Raw genomic sequence first — 17,652 nt, forward strand, 5'->3', positions numbered from 1 at the left:
TCATCATTCCATTTACTTTTACTAATTTATTATCTAACTATTATATAAAATTAAAATCGTATTAATGAATTTAATATTAAAGTTAATTTGGCTTTTTATTTAGAGTATTTTTTGATTTTTTTAGTCTAATCAACCAAAATTATTAAATTATAAATAGTCACTTCTATCTTATTTTATATTATTAACTAATTAAAATTACTAAAATTTAATAATATTATTCTCTTTCATATTTTGATATTTAGTTCAATCCATCTAAGCTATATAATAATCATTTTAATTTTTATATTTTATAATGTAATACTACATACATTAATAGTAAAATAACATAGTAAATTTTCATATTTTAATATTAAATATAAAATTAATACGTACAAAAATTTTTAAACTTTTAAATCAATACGAATCATTGTAAATAATACTTATTTATGGCATAAACAAATAAATACAGAATCTTAAGTTTAGCATATAAAAATTTAGGAACATGTTATATGTATAAATGTAATTGCATAGTATTTTTTTTTTTAATAGTGTAGACCAACAACTCTAATTTTATTTCACGGTCAAATTTTAAAAAAAAGTCGTAATTTTAAAGGTAGTAAAAAAAACAACAAAATTAATAAAAAAATAGTTAACTTATGTTACTCTATTAATTTATTTAATATATTAAATTATTTTTATTTATATTAAGATTAGTTTTAAATATTTTAAAATAAAAAGTATAATTAATTATAATTTGCATCTTAAATTATGTTGAGTACATGATATTCTATTGTGCTGCTAAAAGTAAAAATGAGATAACAAATATAATTTTATCTTTTAATTCTGTATATTTATTTATATTTTATATTTTTTTACGATTAATTTTATATGATGTTGGTATATTAAATAAAAATACCTGTTATAATAAAAAAAATTTCAATCAATAATTTTATATTCTTTACCTTTTTTTTAATTTTATTTTGGATTTTAATTTATTACTAAAAGGTAGTGAAATTCTATTGATACTGAAATAAAGTTGTAAAAAGATCCATAGGGTAGACTAAATAAAATAATGTGATACCCACATTACAACATCCAAATAAAATAACCTAAGATCTAAAATGTTTATCTTTCTCTTTCTCGCCGTCTATTATATTATCGATTCTATTATATAAAAATCAATTTTTTTGCATTTAATAATAGAGTCAATCTTAGCATGTTTCTAGAGTGTTTCTTAATTTATTTTGTTTAACTCATTAAATACAATTCATTATGATGCATTAATTATATCAACTAATTTATTTGATTAGATATTTAAGTATCACACAATTTAAAATTATGTAAATTGATTTGATTTTTATGATATATAAATTTAAGGAATAAATTAAAATAATATAACTTATTACTTATTTAATTTGAATACAACAAATACAAAATTAATTTAGTTAAAAGTTTATTATTTTCTAATCTTCTATATATAAAAATGACAAAACAAAATTGTAAAAATAATATTTTTATCGTTTTTGCTATTTTAATTTTATTTTCTTTTCTTTTTTATGTGTAATTTTATTTTACATTAAATTTGTGTCTTTAATAACAAAATATACTCATATTAATTCTCATATAATAATATATTTTTCTCCTATGTTAATCAAAAAATTTCAATAGTTATCAACTACATCTAATAGAATGACTGAGAAGTGAGAACTACGACAAGTTAAACCCAGATTCAAAATGCTGAAACGAAGGAAAGAAAACAGTGGATATATGATTAGAGAAAAATATATAATAACGATAAATATACTAAAACTATATTTTTTCTCCAACTAATAAAAGTGAGATGTCAATTTCTCATGAATTCATTTTTCCTCTAAAATGAAATCACTATTTTCTCTTCTAAATTTATTTTAGAAAAATATCTTTATTATAATTACATTACAATTAACATTTAACGAATAATGCATGATTATACTAATTTAGAAAAATATCTTTATTATAATTATATAAAATCAATATTTAATACATTATCAACTAATAAAAGTGAAGTGTCAATTCCTCATGAATTCATTTTCCCTCTAAAATGAAAGTACTATTCTCTCTTCTAAATTTATTTTAGAAAAATATCTTTATTATAATTATATTACAATATTACAACTATATTACAAGTAGCATTTAATAAATAATGCATAATTATAGTAATTTAGAAAAATAAAATAAAGTTCAGTAATTTATCTTTCAACTGCACACGTAGAATAACTTTTAAGAAGGAGTCACGTATAGTAAATACGATCGATGATTGTAAAACTGTATACTAACATTATATAATATTATTTCAGGTATATATTTTGCGGGTATCAAAGAAAAGTGTTGAGTTATTTTTTAGTGGGTTTAAATTATTTATTGTTTATTAGAGAATTTTGTGCATTAGAATTTTCTAATAATTTATTATTTATTTTGAGCTGATTTTGATATGTTCTTATTTGACAATAAAATAATATATAAAAAATTGTTGGTAAATCTAAGTACTACTAAATTATTTATAATCACATTGAATATATATGTTTGATTTATTAAAAAAAGTAAATTACTAAAACTAATTAATAACTATTTTTGAATTAATATATTTAATATTAAATTAAAAAAAATAAATAATACATAATATGTTATATTTATATTAATTAAATTATTATAATTTAAATTAATTTTAATAAAAAATTTAAAATTTTACACTTATAATTAGATAAAGTGGGGAAATCCACTTTGACTATTGTGGGTAAATATTGCGGTTTAGCAAGAACTTATTTAGGTGAACTTATATGTGAAACGACTCCGTTTAATGCGCCGCCAAAATACATTTTCCTCCCAGAAAGAGCAGAAAACAGGTGTACTTCCATTACACGTCATCGCAATCCCCTCTCACAAGTGAAACGCCGTCGTTTAATTCAACCCACGCGACACAGCACAACTGCACAAAACGACTTCACCAACGTTACGCGGACCCCGTCCGAGTCAGACCAGCGAGTCAACAATGACTCGAACAAGCTTCAGCTCCACCACCTCTCCGTCCCAAAATTTCCCCAACAAAATCTAGCTCCCAGGAATTCCGTCTGTCGTTCGTCAACGATACCATACGTATTCTCACTGCGACTGGTGATGGATCGGAGAAGAACCGATAGTCCGGTTTATGCGCGCCAGTGGAGCGTCGACTCCAGTAGCACTGGCTCCTCGTCGCCGGTCATGTCGCCGTCTCATCCTAACTCGCGTCTCGGTCCCTCCGCCACCATGAAGCATCGTAACGTTGCCGCGAAAGCGGCCGCACAACGTCTTGCTCAGGTCATGGCTTCCAGGACGGCCTTTGACGACGACGACGACGACGACGAAGACGACGATGATCTCGTGTTCCGTGCTCCGAGGCGTCCTTCTCTCTCTTCTCACTCTAACAACGGTACCAGCAGTAAGAACGGCTTCAATTCCATGGCCATCCCTCCGATTTCTGCCTCTAGGCCTAATAGATCTCCATCTCCTGCGGTAATTCCTTTAATGGTTGCTTCATATGCTATTTCATTTACTGTGCTTATTTGAACTCGTTTGTTGAATTATGGCATGAAAGTTGGCAAGTGTTTTGAATTTATTAGCTGTAATATCGAACTGATGGTGTCCGTTATCTCTCTCTTTCTCTTTTTTTTTTGAAATTGAATTTGGCTGATATCGTGAAACTTGAATTCAGTTAGGCTGGTTTCTAGTCATAATCTGGAGGTTTCATAGTTAAGTTAGTAACAGGTTGGATTTTTCATTTTTGATTTTTTAGTTAGGTCGGAATTTCTTGGACCATAATGTTTCAGTACGTTCAACATCAGCTGGAAGGCCGGCAGTGTCCGTACGTTCAACATCGATAGTGCCACCAAGTAAATCCACAATTCAAACTCCGATGGCTGTACCTCCAATTGATCCTCCTACCAATAGAACTAGAGACAAAAGGTAGCTGAATTTTTCAACTCCTCATATTCTTGATGCTAAAGTAATTTACTGAGTGATATTGCTTCTGGCATTTTCAGGTTCAGCTAATAATAGTATAAAGCTATATTGTTGGATGTTTAAAAGAACAAGTTTTTGAAACCTTTTGTTCTCTACTCATAAACTTATTGAGAGAAACTGTAAGAGAAAATTATATAAAAATATCTCGTAATGTCCAATATTTTCTAGTTAGTTTCATATGGATGTCGTAATATTGAACATACAGATTCTTATTTTTTTTTTAATAATACCTTTTGCATTTTCATGGAATTTATGCTTTTGATGTATGTATGAACTCAAACCCTTATTTTATTCACTGAAGTAATATAACTACATATATATCTACAGTTTTGTGGGTGCATGTGTGTGAAATGATGGGTTTATTAATTATAGTTTATTGGCCATGTGGCTAATATTGACATTTCAGGCTTCTTTGATTTTTAACTGGTGTTTAACAATTTCAGGTTTCCATTAGATATCAGGCAACATAAGCCAACAGATAGCGGGAATCAACGTGAAGCTTCTGCACTCCGTGATGAAGTATAGTTATATAGTATTGACATGAGTAAATTTCTGTATAAAAGTTTAAACTCATATATTGGCTATGCTTATTGTTACGTTATATTTATGTGAATTTTGTATTGGAATCCCTGAAGGACTGTTTTTGAAGTTGATTATATTGATATTGCAGCTCGATATGCTACAAGAAGAGAATGAGACCATATTAGAGAAGGTATGCTCCTTCACACCCAAGCAAAATTGATTTTATGATCATTTTATGCAATATTGAGTACATCTCCCTCATTATGTTTACAGCTAAGATATACAGAGCAAAAACGAGAGGAGGTAGAAGCTAGAGCCAGGGAGCTTGAGAAACAGGTAAATTTTTCTAGATAATTAATCCGATTTGCAAAGCTAACAAGTTTGTTTTAACACCACAATTTTAATATAGGATTCTGGATTAGTATGTTTTTATAAGCAATCTTAGTGTTGGTCTACATTCAACAATAGAAGTTAATATGTTCTCCATATCTCTACTTTTCATATGCTGACATCTATGTCCTTGTTCCTTTTGTTTTTGGCAGGTTGCTTCTCTTGGAGAAGGTGTATCCATGGAAACCAAATGGGTGGCTAGGTAAACTTGGTCTAAAATCCTTTAAATAAGTTCTGGTTAGACTTTAGAGCTTTTGTTTTGGGTTAGTTTTAATTTTTTCTTTTTTAATTGCATGGTATATTTGCAGGAAGGAAGCTGCTCTGCGTCAAAGAGAGGTGTGTGCAAAAGAATAAAATATTGAATGTGACAAAAATATCAAATAAATGAGATTGAAAGTTTGACATGCTATATTATCAAGAAAGGCTTCCTGCAATATGGAGGAGCTTGCATGGTTGCTTCTTGTGTAAACGAATGCGTCTGAGAGGCAGTTATGGAATCATGCAGCCATCTATATAATCCTTGATATTTTTATTCCCTAGCTCTGATTCTAATAGTTTACTACTTCAGTTTCGGGCGTTTAGCAATGAGCTCATCAGTGCTGTTTCATTGGAAATTCTTTTCTTAGACTGAGTCATTTCATTATTCTTGTTGCAGGCTGCTCTAAAGGCTGCCCAACAAGCGCAGGGTGGGAGAGAGGAGGAAATGAATGCTCTTCGTGTTGAAATTCAGGTGATCTCGAAGGAAGTATTTTTCTTTAAATTATTATTCGTGTTTTGTTTATTTAACGCCTTCTTATTTTTCTTTTATCAGAACCTGAAAGATGATACTGCAGCTGCTGCAGAACAACAGAAAGAAGCTGAAGTGGAAGCAAAAGCACTCCGCACAATGACACAGAGAATGATTTTGACCCAAGAAGAAATGGTTTGTTTTATTACGAGAATGAGAATTCACGGCCTTCTATTTTCCTATCAATCTCTAACTCTATTCATTCTTTTGTCTGTCTTTAGGAGGAAGTAGTTCTGAAAAGATGCTGGCTTGCTCGCTACTGGGGTCTTGCTGTAAAACATGGTAACAAAGCCAGTATTGATATCTATTGTCTACAGAAGAATACTTAGACAAAAGGATATTTTTCAAAATCTCCCTCACATATTAACTTTCCTGTTCTTGTAATTCTTGGGCATATTCCTCCCATGCTTTATAGGCATATGTGCAGATGTAGCAATATCGAAGCATGAATATTGGTCTTCTCTAGCTCCTCTTCCTTTTGAAATTGTCATCTCTGCTGGACAAAAAGCTAAAGAGGAATCTTGGAACAAAAGTGAGTGTGTTGGTGGTCTAAATTTTAGATGCAATTTTCCTATCTTAAATTTGCTACAATGAAGTCTAACAGAAAGGGAATATATCAGGTTCTGATGATCCAGATAGAAGTAAACCTGTTCGTGATTTGAGCGATCTTGCTGGGGAAGGAAACATTGAGAGCATGCTTTCGGTGGAGATGGGTTTGAGGGAGCTTGCTTCACTTAAGGTTCTTCACTGATGTTATAAAGACTTTTGCTTTCCTTGCTCTGTTCTCTAATATCACGTTTTCTATTTGGACATTCTAATAAAGATGAAGTCTATTTTGATGCCTATTATTTTGTCAAGAAATGGGGATGCCAATAAGCCATACCCTTTCCTTTCCATCCTATGTTATGTTGAAATGAAACATCCCTTTTCATAACTGGTTTTTCTGATGTTCTATTAATGATTAATTCTTTTCCCTTCTTCTTGACTTCTGATTTTGACAGAATTTGATTTTGTAGGTTGAAGATGCTGTTGTTCTTGCATTAGGCCAACACAAACGTCCAAATATTGTTCGACATTCCATTTTAGGTATGTATATATATATAACATCATCATATGATCTTGTCTGCCAACATCACTTTCCTATTCTATTGTCTCAAATGGGACATAGGTGTGCCATATTAATTGAGTAGTTGTTCTTGTTGTTTCCCTCTTTTGCCTAGAGGCATAAATCTGGCATGTCTTAATCTTGAATTGTTCTTGATGTTTTTTGGCTTAAGAGGGTTATGTCTTAATTTTGACTTGTAAAGAATTTTAAAAATTTTCTTAGACCTGTCTGGTACTGAAAAATCATCTCTGTTAGAAGATAAGTGTTGTATTAATGTTCATGTTTCTATTCTTATCAGATTCCAAATCACCAGGTGATCCCAAATTTGTGGAAGCATTTGGTAAGAAAGTTATCAGCCTTTGTTGTGTTTTGAATTTGACGTAGTTATGTTGAATTGTTGACAATACAGACCTAGAATTTGGTACTTTTATATTGAGATTGCATGGTATATTCTCATTTTGACTATTAGTGAGAAATATGAGTCCACCCATGGCATCTACAAACTAAAAGAAAAATTTTCTTCTCGGCTGGCTGTATTTGAACTGGTTACTAGGCATACTTGTAGGCCATGAAAAAAAAAAGGTTATTATATGGACTATGGTATGTGGGACAGGTTTAATATATGTGGCACAGATTTGCTTGCATTTACTGATTCTTCACTCAAAGATGATATGTCTAGTAGATGACCTGACGGTTCTTTGTTGTTTTTACGTTTTCCTTTTTCCCTCCAGAATTAAGTGATGAGGAAGCAGAGGATGTTCTTTTCAAAGAGGTTTGTTGCTTGTACTTATAAGATTAAGATACTTGCCACTCTGTCTTGGTTCTCTGAAATCATAGTATCTGGCCTCATTTTATGTAACCCTCTGTTTTGGCTAATTCGTTTGACAAAATTAATAATGAGTTATATCAATATAACATGTTTTGCCCTTGTTTAATTTTCTTTTTGTTCAAGATGGATTTGTTAAAGCATGTGGTATGCACGTATAACTCCAACTTTTACAGGCCTGGCTAACGTATTTCTGGAGAAGAGCTTTATTCTATGGTGTGGAAGATGATATTGCAGAAGAGCGTCTTCAATTTTGGATTAGCCGTAGCGGGCAGTCACCAACTTCACATGATGCCGTTGATGGTAAGCTCTTGTCGTTCTTGTGATCTTATGTGATTCTGATATCTGAAGAGGCTAAACATGTTAATAATATTCTCAAGTTAATAATTAAGTAGTCTTGAAAGAACAACGTGATGATATTTCTTATGAAACTCGCGCATTTTGCTTCATTACAGTTGAGCGAGGTTTGCTGGAGTTGAGGAAGCTGGGTATAGAACAACAACTATGGGAAACTTCTCGGAAGGAAATCGATCAGCCACCAAGATTGGCCGTTGATAGCCATCAGCCACCAGGATTAGCAGTTGATAGTGATAAGCTTTCCATCAAGTCGGATGCATCGTCCTGATTGTGGGAGCACCTTAATTTTTTATTGATTCTTGACACATGTATATTAATGTTTTCTTCTTTATATCCTTTTCTTTTTCTGCTGGGCATCCTGATATCTTCTGTCCTATATAAATGAATAATGACATCGACAAAAGGACTTGGAGCTGAATTTTGCAGCTATCAATCAAAATTTTCCGTAGTCTCATATAATATACATAATACATTATACATTGCCAAATGTATTAGCTGCTAGAGTCCACTGACCATCGAATGAGGATGGGTACTATATAATTTTAGGTGCCAAATTCATTTAAGCGATAAGGTGGACAAGGATTGGATTTTATAAAAATATAAACTGCATCTAATCTAGAATCACTTTTGTGATTCAAAAATCAAATTGAAACTGAATTTTAAAAGGTAAATTGGTTTAGAAAAATAAAAATCGTTTTTTCACGGCTTGCGCTGCTTTAAAATTTTAAAACAAGTTCTTGTTAAAAATCGATTCTAAATAATTTTTTTTGAAATTCAATTTCAAATCAGACTTTTATATATAAAAAAAGATTTTAGTTTTAAATTCGATTTTTTGTAAATTCAGTTTTCAAATTATATTTTTTTATATAAAAAATTGAGTTTTGAATCCAGTTTTATTTTTCATTCAATTTTTAATCCAATTTTTTTACCATAAATCTGGTTTTAAAACTAGTTTTGGCTGCAAATTTTAAAATCTAATATTTTTTAAAACTAAAATTAATACTAAAATCTTTTTAAATTATATACGTTCAAATATATTTGCCAAAAGGTACAAAATAAGTATCAAATACAATTTTGTGCAAGTCTATAATTAACAACTTTTAATTGATAATTAGTATTTAACTTCTAAAAAATGACAGCAAAAATATAAAAATAAGATAAAATAAAAAGAAATATAATTAAAATTTTATATCTTAATTAACTTTTTAAAGAACTTCACCATTATCGCCATTTAAATCGAGAAAAGATCTCATGTGCACACTAAGACCTACACTAGTTTAGGTGATAAAGAACCGTGTAATATGTATCGAGTACATTTCTTCCAATACTAAATGGAGACACCGAAACTACGGCAAAAACATATAGGTAGCGTTTGTTTTGAGGTACTGAGACAGAGACTGGGGGACTCTGTTTCAGTATCATGTTTGTTGGTCTAAAGACTGGTACTAAAAGTTCAGTCTCTGTCTTAAAAATTTCAGTATTTCAGTACTTCCAAAAAGTAGGGACACGGAGACAGAGACGGAGACAGAAATTTAAATAACAATTTATGTCCAAAATACCCTCATTCTAATTATCTAATTGCTAAGTTGCCCTTTTGACCAAATCAAATAATCAGGGTTGAGTTCTTCTAATATAATGTTAATCAGACCTTGGAGCTAACCCTGAAGCTGCTGCCGCTGCCCATCGCTGCCTGCAAGACCACTACCTCGTCGTCGAAATCGTTGAACCACCGTGAGCAAGGTTAGTCGCCGTCACACCTTCATCTTTGTAGACATATTTTTCAATTCATGGTATCCTCGTGAAACTTCTATTTCTCTTCTCTTCTCCTCCATATTTGCATTTTGCTTGTCGTCTCTTCGTGTATCTTTCGCATTTGTGTTGCTTTTTATTGCAGTTTTATAGAAGTTGTATGGAGTTATATGATTTTTTATTCAAAATTTCTACTGCTCTGCTTGTTGAAATTTTTGGTAAATTTCAGCGCCTTCTGCAGATTATCTTCTATTTCGGTATTTTCTATTTTTGTCAAATGTATTTGGGAAGTGTGTTTTATGTGATATGTGCATTTAGTTCATAAATCATGATGTGTGGAGTGTGGACTAGTCATGTTTTTTCTTATCTTATTTAGAACTGATTTTATATTCTCTCTGACCTATATGCTAGTGAAATTAAATGCAATGTGTGAAGTATTATTATCAGAAAAGTGTGCTGAATCTTGTTCCCTGGTACTATATATATTGCCGTGAATCATATGTGTTGTTGTAAATTGGGTTGGTGCTACTGAAAGGGTTAGTTAATTCCTTCATATAATAATAGAGTTGAATTGCTTGAATAGGACAAATTTATTTTCCTCCATTTAATAATGCCAATGCCTTGCATGTATAAAATAAAATCTTTTCTGATTAATACATCTCTTAATTATTGTGTTATATAATCTGCATTCAACATTTGCCTCAAATTTATTTTAGCATATATAATGAAATGAAAATTAAATGATTATCAGACTTCCAGACCGTACCAACGGAAAATTTCCAAAGCTAACCTTTTTATTTCAGTTCTAGAATTGCAATGCACAGGGTATCTAATTAATTCATGGTCTATGCAAACTGCAAATGCATGAATTTTTCTAAGCTGTGTTGCTTCTAATTTTGTTTTTTATTTTTATTTTTTCCCTTTTGACCCTTTTGCTAATAAAGCTGGCTTTATTTGCGGGGGACAACATTTTGATGCTCAAGAGGAGCACCATAGTAATGACCCTTTTGAGTATATTACAATTCAGAACTTGAAAAAGTAGACAGCTTGCAAAATCTGCATCAAATATTAGAGGATATTAGCAGTTGATGGCACTTATTTATTTATTTAACATCTTTTACCAATAGAAGAACCAAATATATGAGTTTTATGATTTGGTAGGTTACTTACTTTTTGAGCTGAATTTGTGCTCTATGATACTCCAATCTTCACTCTCTGATCTTTGGAGCCAGAAATTCTAGTTGTGTTTGTCTTTAGCAGAAAAGTAAGTTGGTAGTTCATATAAATATTGGGAAGAAAATTAGTATTCTAAATAAAGTTATTAACTTTTCTTGTACAAATAATATTACTCCTAAGTTCTTAGGAGTATGAAATTAATTGATTATTTTTTCGATACATGGGAGATTGTAAATAAGTACAGCATGCAAAACAAGGGTGATAAGGTTGATGTGGGTATGGTACTAACCATATATTAAATAAATCAGTGTTACTGGTTTATTGAATTGATTTTGACTTGGTCAGTTTGAAATTTGAATATCAATGTTTTTAATTATGAGAGTTGCCCCTGCTTCTATGCTAAAATGAAGACACGTTTCAAGTCACATGAAATTGACATGGACAAAAATGACAATAGCATGTATAAAGTAACTAATTTCATTGCTATAAATTGTACTACTATGGCTATTTGGCTATTGACCTGTTCTTATTTCAAGTACATGTGACAAAAGACATTGAATGATTATATCTAGTTTAGATTTTGATTTGAGTAAATTGAATGTTTATGCTTATTTTGTATGAAATGATTTTGTTAGGAAGGAATGGAGCGGTCGGAGATTATTAAACGATGTGTTTCTTTTTATGAAACGATGAGATCGAAGCATGATAATTTGATGTTGAACTTTGTTCTTACATTATTTGTGTACTTTAGGAATAGAAGTAGTGGGGAAGTGTCATTAGGCGGAAGAATGAATAGTAGAATTAGACGTGATGCTTTAGAGCGTATTATTGGTGAGGGTGATAGGAATTGTATTTGGGAGTTAAGAATGAACACAAATGCATTTGCTAATTTGTGCGAATTGCTTCAAGTCCAAGGAGGACTTTGTGAGGATGGTCAAGTAAGCTTGCCGGAACAAGTTGCAAGTTTTTTAATTATCTTAGCTCATCACAAGAAAAACCGTAGTCTACAAGTTAGATTTTGTAGGTCTGGGGAAACAGTTAGTAAGTATTTCAATAAGGTTTTAAAGGCTATTATACGTATACAAAACTTGTTATTCGCCAAGGCCTCACCGGTTGAAGAGGATTGCATAGACCCAACATGGAGAAAGTTTAAGGTAAACCTAAATAGATTATGTATGTAATTTGTTTTAAGCCTGAAAGGATTGTCTATCTAAAAGTTGTAATTTTTTGTGAATTATAGGGTTGCTTGGGAGTATTAGATGGCACTTATATAGAGGTGACAGTCCCCGAGTCTGATAAGTCAAGATATAGAACAAGGAAGGGTAAAATATGTACTAATGTCCTAGGAGTGTGTAACCGAGATATGAGCTTTGTTTATGTACTTAGTGGATGGGAGGGATCGGCATCTGATTCAAGAATACTTCGAGATGCAATCACTCGTGGTAATAGTCTCAAGATACCTCATGGTAATATCTAATTTATAAGTCATAAGTTAGATTTTGATATTAAGCTTGACTGCACAGTTGTAGAGCTTATTTTGTTTGTATGTAATATTTATAGGTAATTACTATTTAGTGGATGCGGGTTACACAAATGGTCCTGGGTTCCTAGCACCATATAGAGGCACTCGCTATCATGTTAGAGAGTGGGCTCAAGGAACACGTGCACCTTGCAACTATCAGGAGTATTTTAATAGAAAGCATTCTTCTGCTAGGAATGTCATAGAGCGATGCTTTGGATTACTTAAGAAGAGATGGTCAATTTTAAGAAGTCCTAGCTTTTACCCTATAAAAACACAAAATCAGATCATAATTGCTTGTTGTCTGTTGCAAAATTTTATTCGGAAGAACATGGATATGGATCCGGAAGAGCAAACTAGCTTCTTAGATGAATTTCTACCCGTCGAAGAGGAAGCACCAGATGAGTTGATCGATGTGGTTGAAAATACGAATGAGTGGACACAATGGCGTGACAACATTGCAATTGAGATGTACGAAGAGTGGCGAACTAGTCGTACGGAGTAGGATAGATTATAGGCCCAACTTGAATCTCCAGGTTTAATTTGGCATGAAACTTGTGATGTAATAGCTAAATTTGTGTGCGAAAGACATTCCATTGTTTTGTTGGATTTTTTGTCATTGAAATTTTTAAATGGTTATTGTAAGCCTTGTTTGTAATATTCATAATTATTAGTATGATTAATTATTGCATTGTTAGATTTCTATTATCATAGGTGATGTTTGATTTTAATGGATTGTACAACTTATTGCATGTTACATTTCTTAGATGACAATGGACAAACGCATGTGGATTGATGAAGAAACTGAAGCATTTGTTGGTTTCATGGAGGAGTGTGTTGTTGATGGTTTGAAAGCTGATTGTGGACAATTTAGACCAGGAACTTTTGAAAAATTAGCCCTGAAGATGTTGGAAGCATTCCCAACTTGTACGGTAACTGCCAAGCATTGCAAGAATAAGCATAAGCGACTGAAGGAGAAGTATCAATATGCCTCTGAGATGCTGGCATGCAGTGGATTTGGGTGGAATTCTGAAAAACAGTGCATAGATGTTGACAGTGGAGACGTTCTTGATGCGTGGATGAAGGTTGTTAACAAACTTACTCGAAATTATTTTATTAGTGACTTTAGAATATGTATACTAACTTCTGTAAGTTTCATCACAGGCACACCCAACCAAATTTTATACTCCTGGTAAGCCATTCCCTTTGTTCCACCGATTAGAGGGTATATTCGGAAAGGATCGAGCCACGGGTGCAGGTGCAGTCAGTGGTTTTGACGCACAGGAGCAAGTTCAAGAGGAGGAGGAAAATCATTGTCCAAGTTTGGACGATTTTGGAATGTCAGCAAATGTAAGTTTTCATGAAGGACAAGGAGCAGGTTCACACTCTGATGCTTGTGCAGCTAGCGGAAGGCATTCGGGAAAGAAGCGGAAGCAAAATGATATTCTAGAGAGGATGGTTGAACAGGTGCAATTTTCAACTGCTGAACAAGGAAGGAACGCCCAAGTTCTTGCTGATGCTATATCTGGGGTGAATGAGAAGTTCATGGTCGGTGAGAAGCTTGAACAACTTGGATTCGATAACGATGAGGTGGTGCAGGTTGCAGTGAAGTTTGCTAATAATGCACAGATGGAGAAGGTTTTCTGGGGTTTGAAGGATTCTCAGAAGAGTGGTTATGTGCGATCCATTCTCAATTAGAATAAGTGGTTCTAGTTAACAATTCTTGTTGAACATAGTTAGGATGATTTAGTTATTTTTATGAATTCAATAACTAGTTAGGATGATTTAGTTATTTTTATGAATTTAGGACGAGTTAGGATGATTTAGTTATTTTTATGAATTTAGGATGATTTAGTTATTTTTATGTAGTTATTTTTATGAATTCATTAACTTATTAGGATGATTTAGTTATTTTTATGAATTCAATAAATTATTAGGTGAAATGTCCTAATTCACAAGTTATTATTAGATTCTGACTTTTCAAATTATTGCTTCATAAATTTTCAAGGTAATGTTACATACTGAATATTCAAACTAATGCTTCGTGAATTTACATTAATGAGTTCAATATGCTAAATTCAGTGTCCTTCCATCTATGTTATTAGCAAGTTGTTATTCCCATCTATATTAAATGCTTTGTATGATATTATGATAATATAACTTTTTAGTTGGATCAGATTTTGCAGTTGTTTTGTTTGGAATTAGGTAAAGAATACAAGAATTTCCCAAAACAGCCAATCTAATTTCAAGAATTTAATGTCAACAAATCAGTCAATCTAATTCATTCATATACATGCTTTTACAACATGTTTACAAATACAAACAAATTACACATAAATACTCATGCTGCAATTTAAAACCCAACACTATAACTTAATATGTAGTTCCTTTTGCCTTCAAGAGATTTTGTGATGCATAAGTTATGTATCCTTTTGCCTTCATCTACTTACTCCATGTTTGAAATCACAGCTTGAGCTCGGTGTGCCATGGCAATTCCATCTCCGGTAGCCACCTTCGATAACAAAAAGATAAACAAGTTAAATTAAAAGAAATAAGACCATAAAATGCAGGTCATGCACTATAAGCAAGTCAACATATTAAGTGTGCAACCAGAATAAGATGGATCACTTCACTGCCATCAATTAACACTTACAAGGACAAAGAAAACCACTTAATCAATCAACAATTTCAGCTTAAACTAGACCTTATTAATTTTGTTTATATTTTAATCATGCTATTTCTAAATTTATAGTGTATCATCAGAATAAATTAATAAGATGTTGCAAATGAGTAAATAACAATAATCAGTAGTTTATTTGTAAACTTTAGTTTTCAAGATAAAACTATCTTATTAATAGAAAAGAGGTCTACCAGAGGATTTGTAGTTTTGGGATAAATATGTCCAGCTCCACCAGATGCAAGCAAAGTCACATTTGAAAGGAATCTTACCACCTAAAAACTAAAAAGATGAAAATTCAGAAATATATTCAACAATAGCAATAACATCTTTCTCAAGCAATTGCACAAAATCACTTTCCCCACCTCTAATGTTTCAGTATTCAGAGTGTCAATACCAACACAAGTGATATCAGATCCATCCTATAACACCAGTGGCATATTTTATATTTTTAGTTAGAGAACGCACTGAGACATTCAAAATGTACCTAGTAAAATTTGAACAGCAACAATTTCAAGTGAATGGAGCCCATGAATTTAAAACTTCAAATGTTTGACAAATACCAGCATACTTGGAGCGAGGTACCACCAAGGGATACAGTACAAAACCATTAGTATAAAAATAAAATAATATCAGAGAAAACAAACCTGACAAGTGAGAAGATTTATAGCCAAATGGTGTTCAAACACAAAAATATTAGGATTAACAACTGACTTTAGCAGAGCCCTTTCAATTTCTTTTCCAGTCGTATCAGCAGCATGAACAATTCGACAATGTGAATGACCCCCTTCCCTCACTAGATGCAAGTTACCATCTTCTCCATGATCAAATGAAGCGCCTATGGCAATTAATTCTCTGACTTTGTCGGGTCCTTCAGTACAGACAACCTGGAAAAGGAAGGGTCATACTTAGTTCAAAACTTGACGCAGTAGTCAGAAAAACCAGTGATTGCTTACAAGTATATATGTAATTCTATCATGCTCAAAATAATCATCTCTATAATAAGAACATTTCTGTTCAAATTTTTACAGATGCCCTTTGTTGAAATTTTTACCCTTTTGCAAAGATAAGGAAACATCAGAAATTTGGTATCAAAATTATCATAATCATCAGCTTACATACCTTATTCGGAGGATAGCCCCTGTTTCCAGCATGAATAGCAACCAAATTGCCCCTGCAACTAATAGAAGAAAGTGAGAGAGAGCAAGAGAGAAAGAGAGAGACAGATGGAGAGAACCGTAAAAAGCGAAGGAATTGATGAAACGGTGGCAAGGCTTCCTCGTCGACGGCGAACTCGACGCTAACCAAGAGATTGACGCGGCGAAATTGGGTGAAATGACGGGAGATTAGGGATTGAGAAAGGAGGAAGGGGAAATGGTTGTCTGAAGGATTGGATTTGGGTTTTATTTTTGTTTTTTTCTTTTAATTAGTAGGGATAATTTGGTCATTTCATTTATTTTAGTCTCTGTATTTTATTTTGAATGATATTTTATACCAAACATAATACTGAGACTTATTTTAATTCTTGTCTTTCAATCTCTGTCTCTCAGTATCTGTCTTTCAGTCTTTGTCTCTCTGCCAAACGCTACCTTAGAGAACGCACTGAGACATTCAAAATGTACCTAGTAAAATTTGAACAGCAACAATTTCAAGTGAATGGAGCCCATGAATTTAAAACTTCAAATGTTTGACAAATACCAGCATACTTGGAGCGAGGTACCACCAAGGGATACAGTACAAAACCATTAGTATAAAAATAAAATAATATCAGAGAAAACAAACCTGACAAGTGAGAAGATTTATAGCCAAATGGTGTTCAAACACAAAAATATTAGGATTAACAACTGACTTTAGCAGAGCCCTTTCAATTTCTTTTCCAGTCCTATCAGCAGCATGAACAATTCGACAATGTGAATGACCCCCTTCCCTCACTAGATGCAAGTTACCATCTTCTCCATGATCAAATGAAGCGCCTATGGCAATTAATTCTCTGACTTTGTCGGGTCCTTCAGTACAGACAACCTGGAAAAGGAAGGGTCATACTTAGTTCAAAACTTTGACGCAGTAGTCAGAAAAACCAGTGATTGCTTACAAGTATATATGTAATTCTATCATGCTCAAAATAATCATCTCTATAATAAGAACATTTCTGTTCAAATTTTTACAGATGCCCTTTGTTGAAATTTTTACCCTTTTGCAAAGATAAGGAAACATCAGAAATTTGGTATCAAAATTATCATAATCATCAGCTTACATACCTTATTCGGAGGATAGCCCCTGTTTCCAGCATGAATAGCAACCAAATTGCCCCTGCAACTAATAGAAGAAAGTGAGAGAGAGCAAGAGAGAAAGAGAGAGACAGATGGAGAGAACCGTAAAAAGCGAAGGAATTGATGAAACGGTGGCAAGGCTTCCTCGTCGACGGCGAACTCGATGCTAACCAAGAGATTGACGCGGCGAAATTGGGTGAAATGACGGGAGATTAGGGATTGAGAAAGGAGGAAGGGGAAATGGTTGTCTGAAGGATTGG

At 32.4% G+C, this 17,652-nt stretch overlaps 2 protein-coding genes across 3 annotated transcripts; both read left to right on the forward strand.

The window, feature by feature from the left end:
* The first annotated feature begins 2,825 nt into the window (after window positions 1-2,825).
* Window positions 2,826-8,488, forward strand: LOC112790984 (coiled-coil domain-containing protein SCD2). The gene is made up of 17 exons (XM_025833632.3): window positions 2,826-3,507; window positions 3,788-3,957; window positions 4,458-4,533; window positions 4,685-4,726; window positions 4,810-4,872; window positions 5,079-5,128; window positions 5,235-5,262; window positions 5,582-5,656; window positions 5,738-5,848; window positions 5,935-5,995; window positions 6,129-6,245; window positions 6,334-6,452; window positions 6,730-6,799; window positions 7,117-7,158; window positions 7,550-7,590; window positions 7,821-7,947; window positions 8,100-8,488. Exons 1-17 carry the CDS (start codon window positions 3,133-3,135, stop codon window positions 8,267-8,269), a joined length of 1,737 nt encoding a protein of 578 aa, XP_025689417.1. The 5' UTR covers window positions 2,826-3,132; the 3' UTR covers window positions 8,270-8,488.
* Window positions 8,489-9,632: 1,144 nt separating this feature from the next.
* Window positions 9,633-15,436, forward strand: LOC112790985 (uncharacterized). Of its 2 annotated transcripts, XM_029297526.2 has the most exons (4): window positions 9,645-9,741; window positions 11,562-12,080; window positions 12,167-12,392; window positions 12,487-13,105. In XM_029297526.2, the coding sequence occupies exons 2-4, from the start codon at window positions 11,568-11,570 to the stop codon at window positions 12,948-12,950; spliced, it is 1,203 nt and encodes a 400-aa protein (XP_029153359.2). In that variant the 5' UTR covers window positions 9,645-9,741; window positions 11,562-11,567; the 3' UTR covers window positions 12,951-13,105. The 2 variants fall into 2 exon arrangements, with proteins under 2 accessions (XP_072086137.1, XP_029153359.2); XM_072230036.1 differs by lacking the exons at window positions 11,562-12,080; window positions 12,167-12,392; window positions 12,487-13,105 and adding exons at window positions 13,213-13,530; window positions 13,610-15,436 and having other exon boundaries at window positions 9,633-9,741.
* The last annotated feature ends 2,216 nt before the right edge of the window (window positions 15,437-17,652 follow it).

The sequence above is a fragment of the Arachis hypogaea genome, chromosome 3 (assembly GCF_003086295.3).
Source record: "Arachis hypogaea cultivar Tifrunner chromosome 3, arahy.Tifrunner.gnm2.J5K5, whole genome shotgun sequence".
NCBI classification, from domain to species: domain Eukaryota; kingdom Viridiplantae; phylum Streptophyta; class Magnoliopsida; order Fabales; family Fabaceae; genus Arachis; species Arachis hypogaea.

Coding starts and splice junctions, on each gene's coding strand:
- LOC112790984 (XM_025833632.3), top strand. CDS start 3,133: ATGGATCGGAGAAGAACCGATAGTCCGGTTTATGCGCGCCAGTGGAGC. Junction 4,727..4,809: donor ATGAGACCATATTAGAGAAG/GTATGCTCCTTC, acceptor TTATGTTTACAG/CTAAGATATACAGAGCAAAA. Junction 7,159..7,549: donor CAAATTTGTGGAAGCATTTG/GTAAGAAAGTTA, acceptor TTTTCCCTCCAG/AATTAAGTGATGAGGAAGCA.
- LOC112790985 (XM_029297526.2), top strand. CDS start 11,568: ATGGAGCGGTCGGAGATTATTAAACGATGTGTTTCTTTTTATGAAACG. Junction 12,081..12,166: donor CAACATGGAGAAAGTTTAAG/GTAAACCTAAAT, acceptor TGTGAATTATAG/GGTTGCTTGGGAGTATTAGA. Junction 12,393..12,486: donor TAGTCTCAAGATACCTCATG/GTAATATCTAAT, acceptor TAATATTTATAG/GTAATTACTATTTAGTGGAT.